The 18,971-nt window shown below is 40.2% G+C and overlaps 1 protein-coding gene across 2 annotated transcripts in view; it reads right to left on the reverse strand.

Annotated features, from left to right (window-relative positions):
• Positions 1 to 1,413: 1,413 nt before the first annotated feature.
• FOXJ3 (forkhead box J3) overlaps positions 1,414 to 18,971 on the reverse strand; it is a 128,824-nt gene continuing 111,266 nt past the window's right edge. For both annotated transcript variants that reach the window (XM_063105405.1, XM_063105404.1), the window contains 5 exons: positions 18,189 to 18,605; positions 12,818 to 12,919; positions 12,242 to 12,433; positions 6,394 to 6,501; positions 1,414 to 4,501 (listed from right to left, as the gene is read on the reverse strand). In XM_063105405.1, coding sequence (XP_062961475.1) covers positions 4,386 to 4,501; positions 6,394 to 6,501; positions 12,242 to 12,433; positions 12,818 to 12,919; positions 18,189 to 18,605 — 935 coding nt within the window. In that variant the 3' untranslated portion in view covers positions 1,414 to 4,385. The remainder of the gene's footprint in view (positions 4,502 to 6,393; positions 6,502 to 12,241; positions 12,434 to 12,817; positions 12,920 to 18,188; positions 18,606 to 18,971) is intronic.

An 18,971-nucleotide genomic window follows, 5' to 3' on the forward strand; every position in this document is an offset into this window, starting at 1 on the left:
ACACACTGGGTGGGTAGTCATTACCCTGGCCTTGGGAGAATTCCTCTTTTGGGAAGCAGTGGGGTAAAAGGAAATGAGCTCTGGAGTCATGTCCAGACTAAATTATCCCAGATTCTCTACTAGCTGTGAGAACTTAGGCCAGTTAATCTTTCTGACCCTCAGTTTCCCCATCTGTAAAACTGTAATAAAAGGACAATTATGGCAACATTGTACGGGTTAAATTAGATGTAGCCAAAGGCCTTGGGTAGATCACGGGACTGGTGGGAAGCTACTTGCTTCTCGAGCGTGACAGACTACATACGGGTTCAATTCCACTTCCTCCAGTGTTGCTGGTCTGCCAGTTGCTTAGTCTCTCTGAGCCTGTTTCCTCATCAGTAAAGATAGGGAACAAGCACTCATAGAATTGCTGTGCTTGGCTCTTTACTAGCAGCCCAAAACTTCTCCCTCCTCAACCCACAACCCCCATGCTAACCTAGCTTCCATGCATGGCTCAAAGCAATGGTATAAATATAAATACCTTCTCTCGTCTGTCTAGGACCCACTGAAGACAACTTAAATAGCCCATACCCACGCTGAGGCTTTCCTAAAGCATTGTCCCAGTCCTCAGCATGACCCAAATCCTCACCCCCAGAATCTTGCCTTGCCATACCTTCAGACTAGCTTCCCTGGACAGTTTCCCTGGGCTGGCATTTGCTACCTGTCCTGGGCAAGTTTGCAACCCCCAAAGACAAGAACTGTGGCTTTCTCATCTGTGCACTTCTCATAGGAGGGCTTGACAGGGAGTATGTGCTCAGCAAATGTCAAGTTCCACTTTCAATTTTTAGAAATAGCTCTTGGAGAAGGCAGTGCTAGGGATGAGAATGGGAGCAAGGGCAGGGATAGGGGAATTCCTTTGGGAAGTAAGAGAGGATCACGTAAAAGAACATAATGCTTGGAGCCAACCTGGATTCAAACCTCAGCTCTGTCACTTGCTAATTAAAGGATCTAAAGAAGTCACTATACTTCTATCTCAGCTATTCCTATGTCTGCAAAACAAGGATCACGATATGTACTTAGCACAGCACCCGGCAGTATGCTTCATGTCCCAAGTACTGCTCTAAATGTTTAAGTGTATTAATTAATGTAATCCCATTACAACTCTAGGAGGTAGGTATTATCCTCATTCTATAGTATAGGCACTGTAAATGAGGAAAATGAGGCTCAGAGAAATCAAGTAACTTCCCCAAGTTCACAAAGCTAGTGAGATGCTAGACAAATGGCAGCAATTACTGGTCTGAGGCAGTGATGCATGGGACACAATCTCAGAGACCCCAAGGACTCTGGGGTCCTGGCTGTAGAGATTCCGCATCTGGACTAGCTCCACTCTTATTCCCTCAATTCCAGGAAACGACGCAGAGTAATCAGTGTAGTAAATAGAGTTAACATAATATATTTATTTTAAGTGCCATTCATGCATATCAGGTCTGGCAGCAACAATCCTAATGACACTTGGAGTATTTCTTTACAGCACTAAACAGTTACAAAGAATGGGTGCCGTTCATCATAGAGGCAAAATATGAAATCGTGCAATAGCAAAACTGTAGAAACATTAAAACACTGTCCAATAGCAGTACAGAGAGCAGGTTGTTTGCACGAAAAGCCAATGCATTTTCATCACATATATACAATATAGATATGTACACATCACCCTCTGAATGAACAATATCAAAATACTCTATTCCATTTGAAATTATCCCCAGATTGATTCCCTCCCACTTCAAAGGACATCTGAGAGACATGTATTTACAAGAACAAACATGAATACATTTACATTTCAAAAACTGCCACAAATGCCAGTCGGATTATTCTCCTGGACAGAGTGCCTTGCCTCCATTTGATTACATGCATTTATTATTCTCTTCCCCAAGTCTTCAATCAATTTAAGCCCAAAACAGAACTTACTCTGCATTAACAACTACCAATTGAAATGGCCACTAGAGGGACTCTCAGCACCTCACCAAGTAGCCCTGTCTGGCCAAGGTCCACAGAGGCAGCCTGTCCTAGGCTAGCCCGGGCCACCTGGCTCACAGGAGAGTGGGATGGGTCTTTGTAAAGGCTTTGCCTTCAGGACCATTCTTGGTAAGATTAAATTCTCATAAAAAATATTGATCATTGCAAATAGTAAATGATTGCCAAATGGAAAATTAGCTTCACACAATTTGTAAAATCATCATCAGTGGTTCTACCTAAATCATTCAGTATAACAAGACTGCAATCCAATATCCAAATTGTTTAAAGTGCACATTGCTACCCAAGCAATTTAAACGGTTTCAAAACAGCTATTTTGAAGTTTAGAAAACAGTGACTTGAGTGGACTATTGAAAAACTGCCCCTCTTTTTTTAAGCTTTTACTCTGCAGGCTGCCATCTCATCTTGTCTCTGATCCTTCTAAGAGAGGGCTGTTTGTTGGCTGCCTTTCCAGAGTCCTCCAATTTTCGTTTATCTAAGAGGCTGGAACTGAGCTTCCTTTTTCATGCCAAGCAGGGTCCAAACAACAGAAAAACATAAAGATTTTCCTTTCTCACCAACCTCTTCCTTTCTCAGCAGCCCTTACCATGGCTGGCTTCCCAGTGATTCAGTCAAGACAACACTCCATTAAAAGAAAAAAAAAAAACACTATATGTTCACAAACATATATTCTCTCTCTTTCACATAACACACTCTCTCACACGTACACACACACATGCACATGCACGCACGCACACACACACACACACACACACACACACAGAAACAAAAATGCTTGTTTAGTTCAAGTAGAGATTACTCAATCAGAGAATCACCAAGGCTAATTAAAGTGATTTAGCATGGTTGATAGAGAGCAGAGATGCAAAAGCAATCAGTGAGCAGTTACTACTCCTTGATGTATGGAACACATTTCCCCACTAGAACTGAAAGAAAATTTTTTTGGTCTAAAGAACCAATCCAGAATCTAATCATTAAAAATAAAATTTAAAAAAACTAATTTCTTCTAATTTTATTAGAAAACTAAAACAATCAATCCATGCAAAGTAACTGTGATATATGATATAAAACAAAACAACTAATAAAAACCCCTAAGAGCTGGGGCTGCATTTCAAAGAAAGTGACCAAATGTCACACACACACAGACACACAAGACAACAGAAACAGCAAGCCACTTAATAACTACACTGAAGACTGAGGCAAATAAAATCTGTGTGGCTCTATCCTCCTTTCAGTGCTACCTAAAGAGAACAAGCGGGGAAACTTGCTTTATAAACACTGTCCTGCTGTTCTGTTGCCCATATAGACTCTGATTCAAACTCCAGAAAAATCCTATTTAGCTAATAAGTCTCAATCAGCAGGAATGCTAAGACCAGGAAATATACTCACGTGATAAAAGGAGTGATGATAGAGAATGACACAATATCCCTCTGATTGTCTTGTCTGTAAACTCTTATTAAGAAAAATAATTCTGTGCTTTCGGATACCACATTTCTCCTTAATGAACCCAATAGGAGTTGAGCATTCAAAGAAGGTAGAAAAATAAATACTAAAATAACACTTCTGAGTAATAAATAAGTGAATGTGGAAGCACTGATTTGTTTAAAGAGCCAAGCAATGCCCAGCTTCTAAATGATCAAATTTTAGAACTGTTATAATGCAGATTTAGGAAAACAGACATTGACACGGTACAACATATACTCTATAATCCCCCAAGCATCAAAACAAATTTGGTCAGTTCTTTTTGCTGCTCAAGAACAACATGCCCCTTTGGATTATCTGGAGAGTATCAAACTCTGGGTTCTTTGACTTACCAGGTAGAACTCATTACCCACATTTCTGAAAAAGATTAAATAAGGGGAATGGAGTTTGAAAAAATCTATCTCCTTTTGGTTCCGTACATCAGTTAAAAGCATCCTGCAGAAAATAGCCTAACAAGGAATAAAAACTGACAATAACTTTCTTTTCAAGGCATAATAATCCAATTAGAAAAAATTGAAGCCTTTCAGTAATTTTTGTACATATATTTACACATATGTATCTATAAACTGCTTGCAGCAAAATAGGCTCTGTCTGAAAAATCAGTCTGGCACTTGTGGTTACCATCAAACTGACACAAATATGCAAAATCCGTCCAAATCACACAACAGTTAGGAGCTACATAGGGCAGCTGGCAGGGAGACAAACATGTAGTACTTGTTTGGGTCAGATAAAAGCAGTAAGTTATCCAGCTAAAATCTTTTTGATTGTCTTCAAAAGAAATTTTGATAACATTGGTAAAGTGATTAGCAACTCTGTTTTCTCAACTGGATTCTCTTAAACCTTTCCCTTCACTGCACAGAAAGGTGACAATGGGGTCTGGTGCCTTATAGAAACAAGCCCTACACAATTGAATCCCAATCAAAGTCATCCTGGATGTCATCTGGAGGCAGGGAGCGCCGCATCTGGAAGGCTTGGGAAGGCATCATGTGCTGCTGGTTCATGGCTCCATGGTGGCCTGGAAGGAAGGAGGCAATGTCAGTAGTGACTTGGGTAGAAAAGAAAGGAAGAAATAAACCCCTACTGAGCACTTTCTATGTGCCAGGTATTCAGCACACATTATCACACTAATCCTAATCCACCCATTAGCCTTCAACAAAGTAGATCTTAAGATCCTCATTTTATAGGTAAGTGGGACAAGGTTTAAGAGGATGAGCAAGTTACCCAAAGTCATATAGTTAGTAAGGGACAAAGACAGGATCTGAACTCAATTCACCTGACTCCAAAACTCACGCTCTTTCCATTATACCAGACTGCAGTGAAGAAGGCATAAGAAAAGTGCTGACACAACCATTTCTCTTACAGTCTGTTCTGTTCCAACTCATGTTTCAGTAATATGAATTGGCTCACATAAGAATGGTAAAGAGAATGATGTTAGCATACCACTGAAGTAACACCGGGTCACACTGAATTTTCCCCAGTGAGTTAATTTTTGTGCCACCAAGCAACAGCAGGTGAACACAGTGGAACGTAGGCAACCCTGGAGGAACACAGCTAAGTACATGATGCCCACTCCCCCCATGCTCTTCTTCTGGGTTCAGTTTGCCTGTGTGCTCTGTGCTCCCCAATTTCAGTGCACTCTGCCTTGGTCTCCATATCTAGACAAACCCTCTTCTAACCAAGCTCATTTTTTTTTTTGGGTAGAGATTGATATTCACTTGTAGAATTCATTTCTTTACTGGGAATTAAGCATATTCTTTTATCTTATTTTTCTCATAAGCCCTCTAACTTTTAATGTATAATTTTACAAAATGCTAAGGTTTTCAGTTTACACAGTATAGCAGAAATGCCTGTATTTCTCTGATTTAACAAAAACTTTCCCAACAACTCTAGCAGTTAGGTAGTGTTATTAGTCCCCTTTTACAGACAGGGTTAGGTAGCTTGCCCAGCATCACAGCTATGAAGTGGCAAACCACCAGGAGTCAAACACTGCTGATCTGGCTCCAGAGTCTTAAACACCTTATCATGCCACCTACAAATGAGCAAGTACAACAGATAACATTCCTTCCTCTTCATCAAAGGACATGTCACTTGGTCTCAACTTCTTCACTACTGCCTGGCACATAGTTCTTTCAGGGTTTTAAATCCTCTCCCCTTCTCCCCCAACACACACATATTTTTTGTCTTTTCCTCTTACAGCCTAAGAAAACGGTACTGTGGTACATGAGAAAAACAATGGACTCTAAATCCAGACATTGGAGCTTGAGTCTTGGTTTGGCCACCCACCAAACTGAGTGGCCTGGGCAAGTTATCTCTCCTTCTGGGACTCCATTTCCTCATCCAGGTGATCCTTTAGACCCCTTCCACCTCTAATAATGTGGCCTATTCCCCTGGCTAAATGTAACATCCTACATTCAGGAACCTAGAAGAAAAAAGTTTATGAACTAGTAACTTCTAAAACTTACCTCCTCTACAAAGTACTTCCCTGGAAACTATGGCTAGGGGAACTCCATCAGAATGAATGGAGCAGAATCTACTGGAGCGAATCAAAGTAAGTTCCTGAAGCATGCTAAAGTGCTGTCAAAATGAAATATTCTCAAAGATACCTAAGACTTAGGATGCTCTATGCCCCCAGCCCTCCTAGAGAGGCAGGACAATAATTAGAATCACAGCACCTAGGGCTAAGAGAGACTTCAGATCCTACGGTCCAAACACCAACTGATGCTTGAATCCCTTTACCAGCACTGAAGCCAAGTGGCTGTGCAGTCTCTGCACCTCTGCCCCCCTCAACAGGGAGCTCATTCCTCCCTGAGGCAGCCTCATTCAGTGATGGGATGGCTAAAGCTTTTCAACACTAAACACTGGGTACCAACTGCCGCACGCGCACGCGCACACACACACAAACATTACCTGCCATTGTTGTTCCTGGAGTGCTGAGTGTCTGTGGGATATGAGGATAACCGGGGGGGGGCATCACTGAAGGAGGGAGATTTTGCCTAGAGTCTATGTACAAATTTCCTAATCAGATTAAAAAGCAGAAAGAGAAAAAACATGTTACAATAAGTAAAACAAATCAAGCATTAAAAACAGAATTGATACCTAAAACTAAATTAAGCAGGTATGGTGAGGAGGAAGAGGGAAGTAAAAATTACTCCCTCAGATGGTGCTGCCCTTTTGAACAGGGTGCCAGGCTGGGTGTGAGTAAACTGAAACTAATTCTGGCACTGCCACTAACTCATAAGCTCACAGGAAAGTTATGTCTATTATTGTTGTTGTCACATACCTCAATACAGTTCAAAAGTATTTTCATCATACCCATTACTTCAGCTGACCCTTCCACTAAGCCTACAAGGAGGAAAAGACAGGAAATATTATCCCCATTTTACAGATGAGGCCACTGAAGCTCAGAAAGGCTAACCTGACTTGTCCAAAGAAACATTAATTTGACAAGGCTGGGACTAGAATCTAGATCTTCTAATTCACAGACTCTTTCTACTATTGCCTATTTCTCTCTTGCCCTGATTTTCTCACCCCCAAGGCAGGCCTAGCCATGTATGCCTGGGAGGCACAAAGTAACAGCAAAGATCTGCACATGGTAAAAGAGATATACCAAGCAAAGGTGATCAGGGGAGATGGAAAACAGATCTTCAAATAATATTTTGGAAGGTACTTTAAGAACATATTTTCATTGACAAGTCATCAAGTGTAACAGCTCCAACATGTCAATTATGTTGTATCATAATGCAAAACATACAGGGAGGGGAACAAACATGACCGTTCCCCCCAATAACTCATGGGGAAGGAGGACTGTAAAACTGGTTCACATTGTAAGGAACATATAGACTTCTGGAAAGGCAACTTTCCTAAGTTTTTTTAGTGTTTCACACAAATTACCCTTGAATTCTAGCAATGCTGTAATGAAACTAAAAAAAGCAACCATTTTCCTGGAGAAAAGTGAAAAGGGAAGAAAAATCTTCTCCTTCTTTTAAGGTAGGACATATTGTATTTGCCTGCTTACAAGTTTTCACCTGTCATTGGAAAGCCAGACTGTCCAGGCTTAGATGGCCTCAGAAATGATTTAATCCAACCCTGCTCTGTCCACATAGACAGGGAAACAGGGCCCGAGAGGAAATGAGATAGAACCATGAACAGAATCCAAGACTTCTGACCTCCTCCCCAGTCACTGCCTCCTAAGATAATAAGCCTTTTTATAGTAAAGTTTATAGTCAGAACTGAGTTCTTTGACTGACTAACCATACTGATGATTTCGGAAGAAAAAAGAGGAAAAAGTTATACTAACCAACAGCTCTAGTATTCCTAGGGGGAAAAATCCTGTCTCCAAACACTGATCAGCCTTCACATACACAAATAGTACACTTTCTAAAGACAGCGCCAGGCCGGAAAGGCCACACCACTTGGAGCAATATGGTCACTCAGATGCCAACGACTTCCCATCCTCTGTCCTACAAAATCTTAGCTCTTGTTCTACACATCCTTAGACTTCAAGTCATAATCAAAAGACAAACCTGATTTTTATTGGGTTAATCTTTTTTTATATTTCCTTTTTCTTTTCTATCATGGATTAGTAATTCTTATCTCAAAGGCAGAGGGGGTGGGAATTAGAGAAGAATTATGAAAATAAATAGACACCTATATTAAACAGCCTTAACTTCTTGAAATTTTGTCATATTCCTAACACTTTTATTTTCATAAAGAAATTTCCACTACTTCTCATTTTTCCCCATGTTCTCATTGTAATGAGTCTGAACAATAAGAGTCTGCCCAGACTTCCTGTGTAAGAAATTAACTTCCAATGCAGTTTCCAAAGATTTTTGAAATCCTATGACATTTAGAATATAGTTATGAGAATTAGAAATCTAATCACACAGTTTATTTATTCAAAGCAGACTCTTCATTTAAGAAATATTTACGTACCAGGAACTGCTCTAGGCACTAGGAATACAGCAATGAAAAAATAAACTCCTGCTCTTTTGGAGCATATTCTTGTGGGTGCAGAGTAGGAGCAAAGAAACAAAATAAACAAGTATGTTAACAAGCTATGGAAAAAAATAAAGTAGAGAGGGGACAAGGCGTGCTGGACAGTGGGTGCCATTTAAATAGGAAAGTCAAGAAAGGCATCACTTGAGTACGTGTTCTCAGATAAAAAACTTGAACGTGATAATGAAATGAGTCATGTGACTATCTGGGAGAAGACCACCCCAGACAGAGGAAACAAACAGCAAGTACAAAGGCCATGGGTAGATAGAACGTGCAGAGCATGTTCAAAGAACAGCAGGGAGACCAGTGGTTTTGGAGCAGGAGAATGAAGGAAGGGGAGCAGGAGACAAGGTCAGAAAGTAATGGGGGACCAGACTGTGTAGGGCCACATAGGCCATACTAAGGACTTAGATTTTTACTGAAAATGATGGGTTCCAATGGAGGGTTTTGAGTAGGGAGGAGACATAATCTCTGTCTTGCAAAAATCTCACTTATTTTACAAAGTCCAGCTCTAATGTGCCTTGTTCTATGATGCTTTTCTATCTCCCCAAGACAGTTTAAGCACCCTTCTCTGAATTCCCATTGCACTTACACCCTATAGTAGAAGCAGAACCCTCAACATACTGTATTTCTTGATGCACCTGTCTCACGCATCAGTCTGTAATCTCCTATAACTCCTACGTCTCAAAGATGGGTTATTCTGGAGTCATCTCTTTACTGCTGGTGCCCAATACCCAGGCAGGCACAGGAAAGGTATAAATAAATGTTCGCTGAATGAATGTATACCTACCTATATTTAATGACCTGTAAGCAGAGCACCAAATTAAGACTAGCACAGCTAGAGGACTTAAGTTGTAAACCCAGGTAAAATGATTTAGGAAAAAGAGGTGATACACTGTGTTCTGTAACATCCTTCTCTCCTTCCCCTTTCCACACTAACACACTATACCACATGCATGGAGTCTCCAAGGAGCTCAAAGAGGTGTTCACAAAAAGGGGAAAACCTTGAAGATAGGAATGACATGGAAGGTTTGAAGGACATGGAGAGGCTATATCCTGGGAGTTAAGACCTGTATCTGAACGAACTATATAACTTTGGGCAAGTCATTTTCTCTCTCTGGGCCACTTATCTGTTAAATAAAAGGATAAAATCGGGCCGAGCCCGTGGCACACTCGGTAGAGTGCTGCGCTGGGAGCGTGGCGACGCTCCCGCCGCGGGTTCGGATCCTATATAGGAATGACCGGTGCACTCACTGGCTGAGTGCCGGTCACGAAAAAACGACAAAAAAAAAAAAAAAAAAAAAAAAGGATAAAATCAACAGCTCTCTGAATTACCCTTTTATACTACGTTTCTAAGAAAATGTCGCAAATAATTATTGGGGGGAAGGAGATAAGGGAAGTGAGCTGTCTGAATGGTTTTGATGTATAGGGATGTAAAAGGCAGGAAAAAAGGATGACAGAAAGAAGCTGGCACTTATAACAAGAGGAAGCAGGATAGACACGTAAAAAATCTGAATGTTTGTGACTAGCCATCAGCAGGCACAAGGTGACAGGATACTTGGAGCACCATAACTGGTCAGAGAAAGTGTTGCCAGAGGCTAACATGGCTTGGCAGGCCAGGCTTGGCTAAAAGTCCTTTGAGTCAGAAAAAAACAGATGAAAGGGGGAGAGTGAGAGTTGGAAGAGGTGAATAAGCACTGAGGAAAAACTATAGTTTTTCTACCTTTAATAAGCTGTGACTAGAGTAGCATTGAGAATCATCAAGGAGTTGTGGGGACTCTAGAGAAAAGGAGGGCCTTGGCAATATAAAAGAAAAAATAACAGAAAAAATTTAAAAGAATCACTGAATACCAGAACCAAATAATCAAGCTCAAGGATTAAGATTAGTTAACACAGAAGTCTAGGAACAAAGGAATTAGGAAAATAACCCAGGATCTCCATCTAGAGAGAATCCAGAAGGAGTGCTTGGCCACTCTGGCAGATGAACAGTGCTTTTTCCATGACCAAATATATCAAGTTCTAAGACCACAAGGTACACGTGGACCTTTCTTAGAGATTTAGGTCACAGAACTGAAATTCATCAAAGTGGGAGCTACTGGCTAACATGTACACTAGACTTTTTGAGATGGCTGCCTCTCACAACTGACCCACCACATCATCTTCTACCTAGCCTCCTAGAATTCCCTGATTTGCACAAGGCAATGATCTGTGAGCAACACAAGTACCCAACCCAAACGCACAAGACTAGTGATGTACGCATAAGCTATGCAAATTTACCTAGTACTTCTCAAAGCTGACCAAAATGGTTAGAGATGGATTTAGCAAAGGAGAGAGCATGGCAGCACTTAGAAGCAACAGTTTTGGCTGAATACAGAAAGGAAAGAAGAAAAGAAAAACAAGGGACAATGGACAGATGTACACCTGGTCTAGGACTTAAAGCAAGTTGGAAAAATGAAAGTAATGTACCCTGAGAAAGACAAACTATGGGCCAAGGACTTATCAGAGGAACAAAGACAGGCTGTCCATCTAAAAGAAGAGATCAAAAAAATAAAATCGAAGAATGCACATAACTGAGGATACCTGCAGGGTTATACAGATCTTGTTACTTAAAAATGAATATACCACAAAAGAACTAACTAAAGAAGAGAGAGAGAAAGGAACCAAAAAGTTATCAAAAAATAAATAAATAACATAAAGTAAGTTAAGTGTCTGGCATATGGAGGATAATCAATAAATTTAGCTAATGCTAAGTACCTCCTATATGCCAGACACTGAATAAGGCCCTTGTATGGATATAAAGTATTGAGTGAATAAATCACCAGAATCAAACAGCTACTGAAAGCTTCAGGTTAAGTAAGCTATTTAAAATGTCTTAGGAAAAGCTACTCAACAAAATGGAAGCAGCAAAGATGATGGAAAATTTCTACTGTATCAAAGGACACAGACATAAAGATCTCATGAAAAGAGAAGCAGCCAGACTGATGAGAACACGGGAGGACAAAAAATGTGAAATAAGATAATGGTTAAAGGAAGCTGCTCAGGATAGAAAATAGAGGGCTTGCTGGCATCAAATGTAAAACCAAGAGAACATACAGAAAAGAAGTAAACTTGGAGATAAGAGAAAGCAAGAAATTAAAATAAGGAGAGAAATAAGTTGGATATTCAATTCCCATGTAAAAATGCAGGCACTACAGAGTAGAAGACATGGTTACAAGGGTAAAGAGTAAAAAAAGAAAGTGAAACTAAAAAATATACAGCAAACATTTTGGGTCTAGAGCAAAACATCAATGAAACTATTTACCATTATGTCTACTCTTCGAGTAAATGTTAAACTTGAATTTATTTAACATTCTTAGAAGACATATAAGACATTTTTATTTTCATTACATATCTGTACAAATTTAAATTGTTATAACTTCATAACTATGTTCTTATAAAAACCTAAGTATTTTTAAGACATTTAATTCTTGTTTGATAACTTAATAAAAAGTTAATGATCAGAAAATTGTAAATAATAAAACAATCATATAAATCACAAAAGAAAAACAAACAGTCTCTTCAATTTTTCTAAGATATACCTTATGTATATTTGCTTTCATTCATTTCTTACAAACAGATCATTTGCTGTGGTAAATTAAAGCTTTTTAAAAAAAAAAAAAATCACTGTCACCATTAGCAACATACCAAGTTGCCTAAGACAGTTACTAAACTTCACATGGATGAGAAAAAGAGAGAATCAAGAAGATAACTAAGTCCATACCTGTTCCAATGTGTTGGGAAGGTTTTGTTGGATGCATGGCACCATGACAAACATTTTGCTGAACATTACTCTGTGAGTGGATAAGGCCAGTTTGTGTAAAGAACTGATTAAGAGAAGAACACAGATCAGCAAACTGAACCTGATCTAAAGACCAGTTCTTGAGATCTGCCTGCCTCATACTCTCCATCAGACCTAAGAAGAAAGCATTAGAAATATAGTTAGCACGGTTCTGCAAACACTGCAAGGAAAATAGCAAGAAACGATTTTTTCAGCCCTCAAAATTTCCACTGGTTCATTCCAGATTATGACAGTGATTTGCCCATGCAATGAAGAACGACATTTTTACATTATTGAAAGTCCTATTCTCTTAAATGTGGTCATACTTCTTTCAGAACTCTTGTCTGTCACCCTCTGCCACATCAACTGGCCAAAATACTTTATTATGAATTTTACAAAGCATTGTTTTTAAGCATACTACTGACTGCAAAAAAAATGCTATATAAGGAGATATTTATTTCTACTATAAAGAAACTTATAATGTATATTGGTTATGTGTCAAAAGGAACCAATACTTACCTTGGAACTGTGAAAGATCTACGTCTGACCAATTAACACTGCTGGCAATTCGACAGCTTTCTTTTAGCATATCAAGTGTTGCATACCAATCATTTGAAACACCTATAAAAGTAATATTGACAAAAATTAAGGATAGTGAAAGTATGAAGTGCATGGTGGGGGCAGACAACAAGCAGACCTTATTTCTGACATTAGCTGCTCCCTGTCCACTCTTACAAAGGGACTTATAACTGTTAATCATGTGTTGAGGTCATCTGCTCTGTAAGATAGGCAGAAAGGGTATTATTTCTCTACATTTTACACATACAAGAAACTGAACCCAGAGAGACGGCATAACTTAGCAAGTTCACCATGATGAATCTAAGAGTTGAACCCAGGTCTTTTAACCTTCAGTCTGGTAGCCTGCAAACTGCCAGATCACCTCATAATATCAAACTTGATACAGCTCTTTATGTTTGTATAGTACAAATAAATGACCAGGTGGGAAAAGTCATGCAAAACATTACTTCCCCCCATATAAAGTACATTTTCCTGTCTTGTTATGACCTTAAAAAATATACCCTTCATGGCTGGCCCGTGGCTCACTCGGGAGAGTGTGGTGCTGACAACACCAAGGCCACGGGTTCGGATCCTATATAGGGATGGCCGATTAGCTCACTGGGTGAGCGTGGTGCTGACAACACCAAGTCAAGGGTTAAGATCCCCTTACCGGTCATCTTTTTTTAAAAAAATATATAAATATACTCTTCATAACTTATGAGACAGGTTCATATTTAGAAGAAATGCACAGTATACTTCAATGCACTGACTTAAGGGAGGTAAATAAGATCATATAGTAAGAGCAGATGCTTCTTACAAGGCAACCTTAGGAGAGAGAAACGCCTTAACAAAAGCCCTCCTCCCAAGGTAGTGAAGGAGAGGGCTGAAACTTCTCTAAGAAATGCTGATGAATCCAGGTCAGGGCATTTCTAGTCAGGAATGGTATCCTCTAATGTGACATCATCAGGAGAATTTACAACTCCACAGTCAGAATGTCAGCAAAGTGGTCACCAGTCAGGGGCCATGTGGTAAGACTTGCCCTCAATGAGACAGTGCTGCAGTGACTGGCCAACTTACTCTGTTTTTAGGATCGTCCCTGGATGGATGACGGTAAGAACTGATAAAAAGGATTTTTTTCTACATCACAGACAACTCTTAGCTGTATCAACTACTGGCTACTTGATTTACAAAATTCTGCCAATTATGAATTTTTTAAATAAATAATGAACCAGAGACATGATCCTGCCCTCAAGCAAATCATAATTTAGGGAAAATTTGTTGGGGGGGGGGGGGAGTTAAACTAATGCACAAATAAGCTAAGAACATTCAAGTCTATCAGACTTATCCTATAGTACAGAAGACTTCACATATAAGGAAATCAGGAAATCAAGGTTCAAAGGAATTATATATGATTAAAGTCACCTAGGTAATATAACACCCAAAGCAAAAAAAAAAAAAAAAAAAAAATGCCAGAGTGAAACAAAAGCCTACTAAAAAAAGTTATGCAAAGGAACTAGGACACTCTTGCCATGACTAATTTTTTTTGTTGGGGGTAGGGCAAAGAGGAGGTTCCTTAATAAATGCTGATTTGGCAAACAAAAATGAAGCAACCTCTACAGAGAGAGTGGGTCAGCAAACCCTAATCACTCAATAAACGTCTGCTGATTTTAGTCCTTTTTTTAAAGAATAACCAGTGTTACAGGCTTTGAAGTCAAATGGGTCAGGATATAAACCCCAGTCCTAACCACTTAGCAACAGTGTGATCTTGAGCAAAGTGTTTAACTTCTTTGAGTTGTACTTTCCCTATCTACAAAATGTGGTAACTTATACTTGATTAGGGATGATAATATGAGATATCTAAATTGTCTAGGACATAATGGGCACTCAAACAACTTCAGTCCTTCCTTGTTATAGACAATCTGCTTAGTCCCATCTTATAAATAAGAAATGTGTAATTCACAGAGATGAATGATTATTCCTAACTCCCCAAAGTGTCTATTCTTCTCTGGCAAACTATCACTGGCATAAAAGACCACTCAGGGCACATCATGGATTATTCTCAGCTCTGATTGTACTTTTTCTCCCCTGGCAATCATTAGACTTAACAAGAAGAAAGGCATGACCAGAGCAGACTTCTACTGACACGCAATATCTAATCATAGGTCAATCCCCCAAACCATATTAAGAATAGGATTAAACTTCCAAAGAACATATTAACATCTAAAGGTAAGGAATAGTGATTGATCTGACACTAAAAGAGTTTAAACTGTTATACAGACACAAAGTTATATATAATAAAGTTATTATATAACTTTTTCTATAGGCATATATCTAAAAATCATTTCAAGATGTTTAGAAAATATTCCACCAAGGTAGAAACTACACAATTTTCAGTTTTATTCTAGAACCTACCAAGAATTAGTAACCAGGAATACAAAATGAATTATTAAAAAAATGATAGATTTTTAAAATACGCATTGTATTTTGTTTGTTATTTTGGTAAAACAACACAAATAAAAAAAAATACTATGAAGACAACTTTAATTTCAGATTTTAAGGCCCTACATAACTCCATGGGTAAGTTCCAGGATACTGCCGTGCATTTTTATATATCCTACCTCATTTAATTCTTCCCTGTAAACTATTATTTTTTCTATTTTACAAGTAAGGAAATAGCTCCAGAAAAATTTAAGTTTTATAGCAAAGTCACAATATGAGAGATAATATGTACTATCTAAAGCTCATTTCCTTGACAAGAGCCTAAGTGCCTGAAACAATGATCAATTTTTAATTGGTGAATAAGAACTAGTACTGTCTAGTATTTAGAAATCTTTCTACAGGATAAAAATCTCATCAGTGATACGGTTGGTAAGTGGACAGCTAGGCAAGGTGAGCTGCGCAACCTGTACTTTGCACAACCCTATTTACCTTACAGGTATGTCCATGGTACCCCCTTGGACTTCCACGGTGCAAAGACTGACTGGTCTATGAGCAATGTCAGTTAAGCACCTTACCAGAGACCACACCAAGACCTATCTTAAGAGCAATATACATATATTTTTTTAAGCAGGATATGAAGAATGTTTTCTTCCTTTGCAATCTATCATTCTAAGATGACATACTTGGCAAGAATAAGACAAAAAAAGAAGAGGGGGAACATTCATCAATATTTAAACGCACTTCTCCAGTCAAGATGGGGGAATAGACAGTCCTGAGCATCACTCTCTCCCACAAACCAACAAATTTACAACTATAAAAAAGGAACAACGCCAAGCTGGGACCACTAGAGCTCAAGGGAAGAGGAGGAGAGACCTATGGAGTTCATGAAGGTGGAAGAAGCCATGATGAGAGAAAGAAAAAACTGCTCGGAGTGTCTTGGGCCGTGGCCACTTTAAGGCTGGAGCTGCTGAGCACACAGAGCAGGAGTTGGCAGAAGCCGCAGCTGTGCCCTTCAGATGAAGTTGCAAGGAGGCAGAGCAGAAGAGGGCCTTGGTAGTCCCCAGTACAGCAAGACCACTAATAGGGTCCTGTGGACCCACACAGGGGCAAGAAGCCACAACAACTGAAAAAAAGGAGCCATTTAGAGGCCAGTGAGTCATCGCAAGGGACCAGCGCATGGCCCGCCCTGGCCCGTCCCATGGGAAGTGTTTGCAGGACGGGCAGCAGGGGAGATGGGTCCACCAGGGGAACACTGGGACACAGCAAGGACAGGTGACCGGGCACCCAAATCAGCACAAGACCACTCAGAGGAGACTGGTCAGGAATACAGAATTACATGGATACAGTTTGATGAAAAGACTCAGGCCCAAACCAGAGTTTCTATACAATCCAGGTGCACCAGGTCTCTGGAGAGCCTGAAGTACCTATAAGGTCAACCATTAAAACCTGAGCTGCACAAAAAGCCTTCACTAGGGAAACAGTAGCAAACCAGCAATTTAGTTCAACCACAAAGCTCAAGTACTGGTTCCCACAGGAAGTTCCCCCATTTTAGAAGTAAGCAAAGGACAAAAAATTAGTTCTGGCTCAGGCACACCACCAGTGCCTCGGGGCCCACTCAGGGACCTGAGGCACAGAGCCGGGGACTGGACCCCCCCCACCCCACAACCAGGCACACCAGTACCTGGGGACCCAACCGGGGGCATGAGGCATGGAGCCAGGGACCAGAACCCCTTCCCACAACCAGACACACTGCCAGCACCTCGGGGCCTGACCTGGGTCCTGAGGCACAGAGCCAGGGACTGGACCCCCAACACAACCAGGCACACTGCCAGTGATAAGGAGCATGCCAAAAACATCACTCCATGTGGGTGGCCCACCAGTCACTACAGCTGCTGTGAAAGTGGCTAGACAACATAACCACCATGCAGATAGTCTGCCAGCCACTGGAGTGCACTGACACACAGAGAGTCACAAGCAGAGACCAAAAAGAAGAAGAGGATGTCTCTCTCCACAAACCCCATTGCAGAGTGACAGAAGAAGCATCTGCTCTATGATAATATTGGGAGACCTAAAGACACCTCTCAGCATTAGACAGATCATCTAGGCAACAAATCAACAGAGTAACCATTACTCTTTCAGAGGGAGAGAAGAAATCTAGGGTTATCAGAGGTGGAAGGGGGAGGAAGAGGGGGACAGGGAGAGATTGGACAAGGGGCATAAAGAATATGTACAATTTGTAACAATATATATACTAGTAATATTGATTTGATAAACATATGTCAACATTGAACCAAAAAAATATTTATAATCAATTATGATTTAATAAAAATTAAAGAAAAAAAAAAACTTAAATGCAAAGTTCTAGTCCAGGCATTTCATATTTGTATTCTCAATATGATCCTCATAACAATACTGGATGCCAGAATAGTTTAGCTCCACCCTAAATGAAGTTAAGTAATTTGCCCAAGGTCATAACATCCTTAAGAGAATCCTCTTTAATCCTTAAAGAGGATTCAAATATAGGCCTTTCCAACATACACCTATGCTCTTTCTTCTATACCACTATATCACAAGAGACTGCAGAAGACTGAGCATTCCACTCTCCTTTCAAATGCTCACAAAAACACTTCCAGTTTGTTTTTAAACAAGAGTTAAAACCAAAACCTTCAAGGGTTGTTGAATTTGCCTGTTGACACAATAAATTCTAACCAAGAAAATCTCAAAGGTCAATCTGTGAATTAAATGAGTTACAATTATAGGATTATAGCAAGGAAACACAAAAGGAGACATGATGAAAAGGGTTGTGGTGGTAAACACTGCATGAGCCCCAAATAACAAAGGACAGATCTTAATTCATAGTTAGCCAAACACAAGCCAAGAGACAAAAACTTACCAGAATTACAGGATACCTGTTGTGGGGGTGGGGGTGCCTGATGTGTCAACGTCTGATGCTGATGGTTCGGATGGTGCTGCATGTGTTGATGTGGAGAGGAGTGCTGGGGGTGTGGGGACTGGAGCTGGCTGTGTTGCTGTGGGTGTGGTGTTGGGTGCTGGGGACGCTGTGGATGCTGTGGTAAACCATGTGGTCGAAGGGGAGGATGTGGAGAAGGCTGTGTGTGCATCTGGGGGTGGGACAGCGAGACTTGTGCAACTGAATTACTGCCTGTGGTGTTCAGGCCACTGCCATGACTGTTGGACAGGCTGCTTTGGTTGCTGTGTGGGTGAGAGCTCACTGTACTACTAGGAGAGTGCTGATAGGAACACGAAGTGTGGGACTGCTGGGAAGATTCAGAAGGGATGTTCATCAAACCTAAAAACAGAGAGAGGAAGATCATTCGTGGTCAGATTTCAGTTGTATTTTATGACAAACATTTGCAAAATTATTGAGAGAGCAAAAGTATATGTTGTCAGGATGCAACACTGGTTCAGTTTAACAAGCGTTTACGGAACATCCACCACACACTGGGCTCTGGGATTACTGAGAATAAGAAACATCATTCCCTGCCCTCAAGTAGAGCACAGTCAACAATTCCTGAATAGTGGTCTATGGGGGAAAGACAATGCAACATTTTGATCTTATCACATGACTCTGACTGAAATTAAATCAGCAGCTAATAAGACAAGAACACATAGCAACAATCTAGCATTTGGCTGAGATATAATACCATATCTCAAC

Source organism: Cynocephalus volans, chromosome 8, assembly GCF_027409185.1.
Source record: "Cynocephalus volans isolate mCynVol1 chromosome 8, mCynVol1.pri, whole genome shotgun sequence".
NCBI lineage: Eukaryota > Metazoa > Chordata > Mammalia > Dermoptera > Cynocephalidae > Cynocephalus > Cynocephalus volans.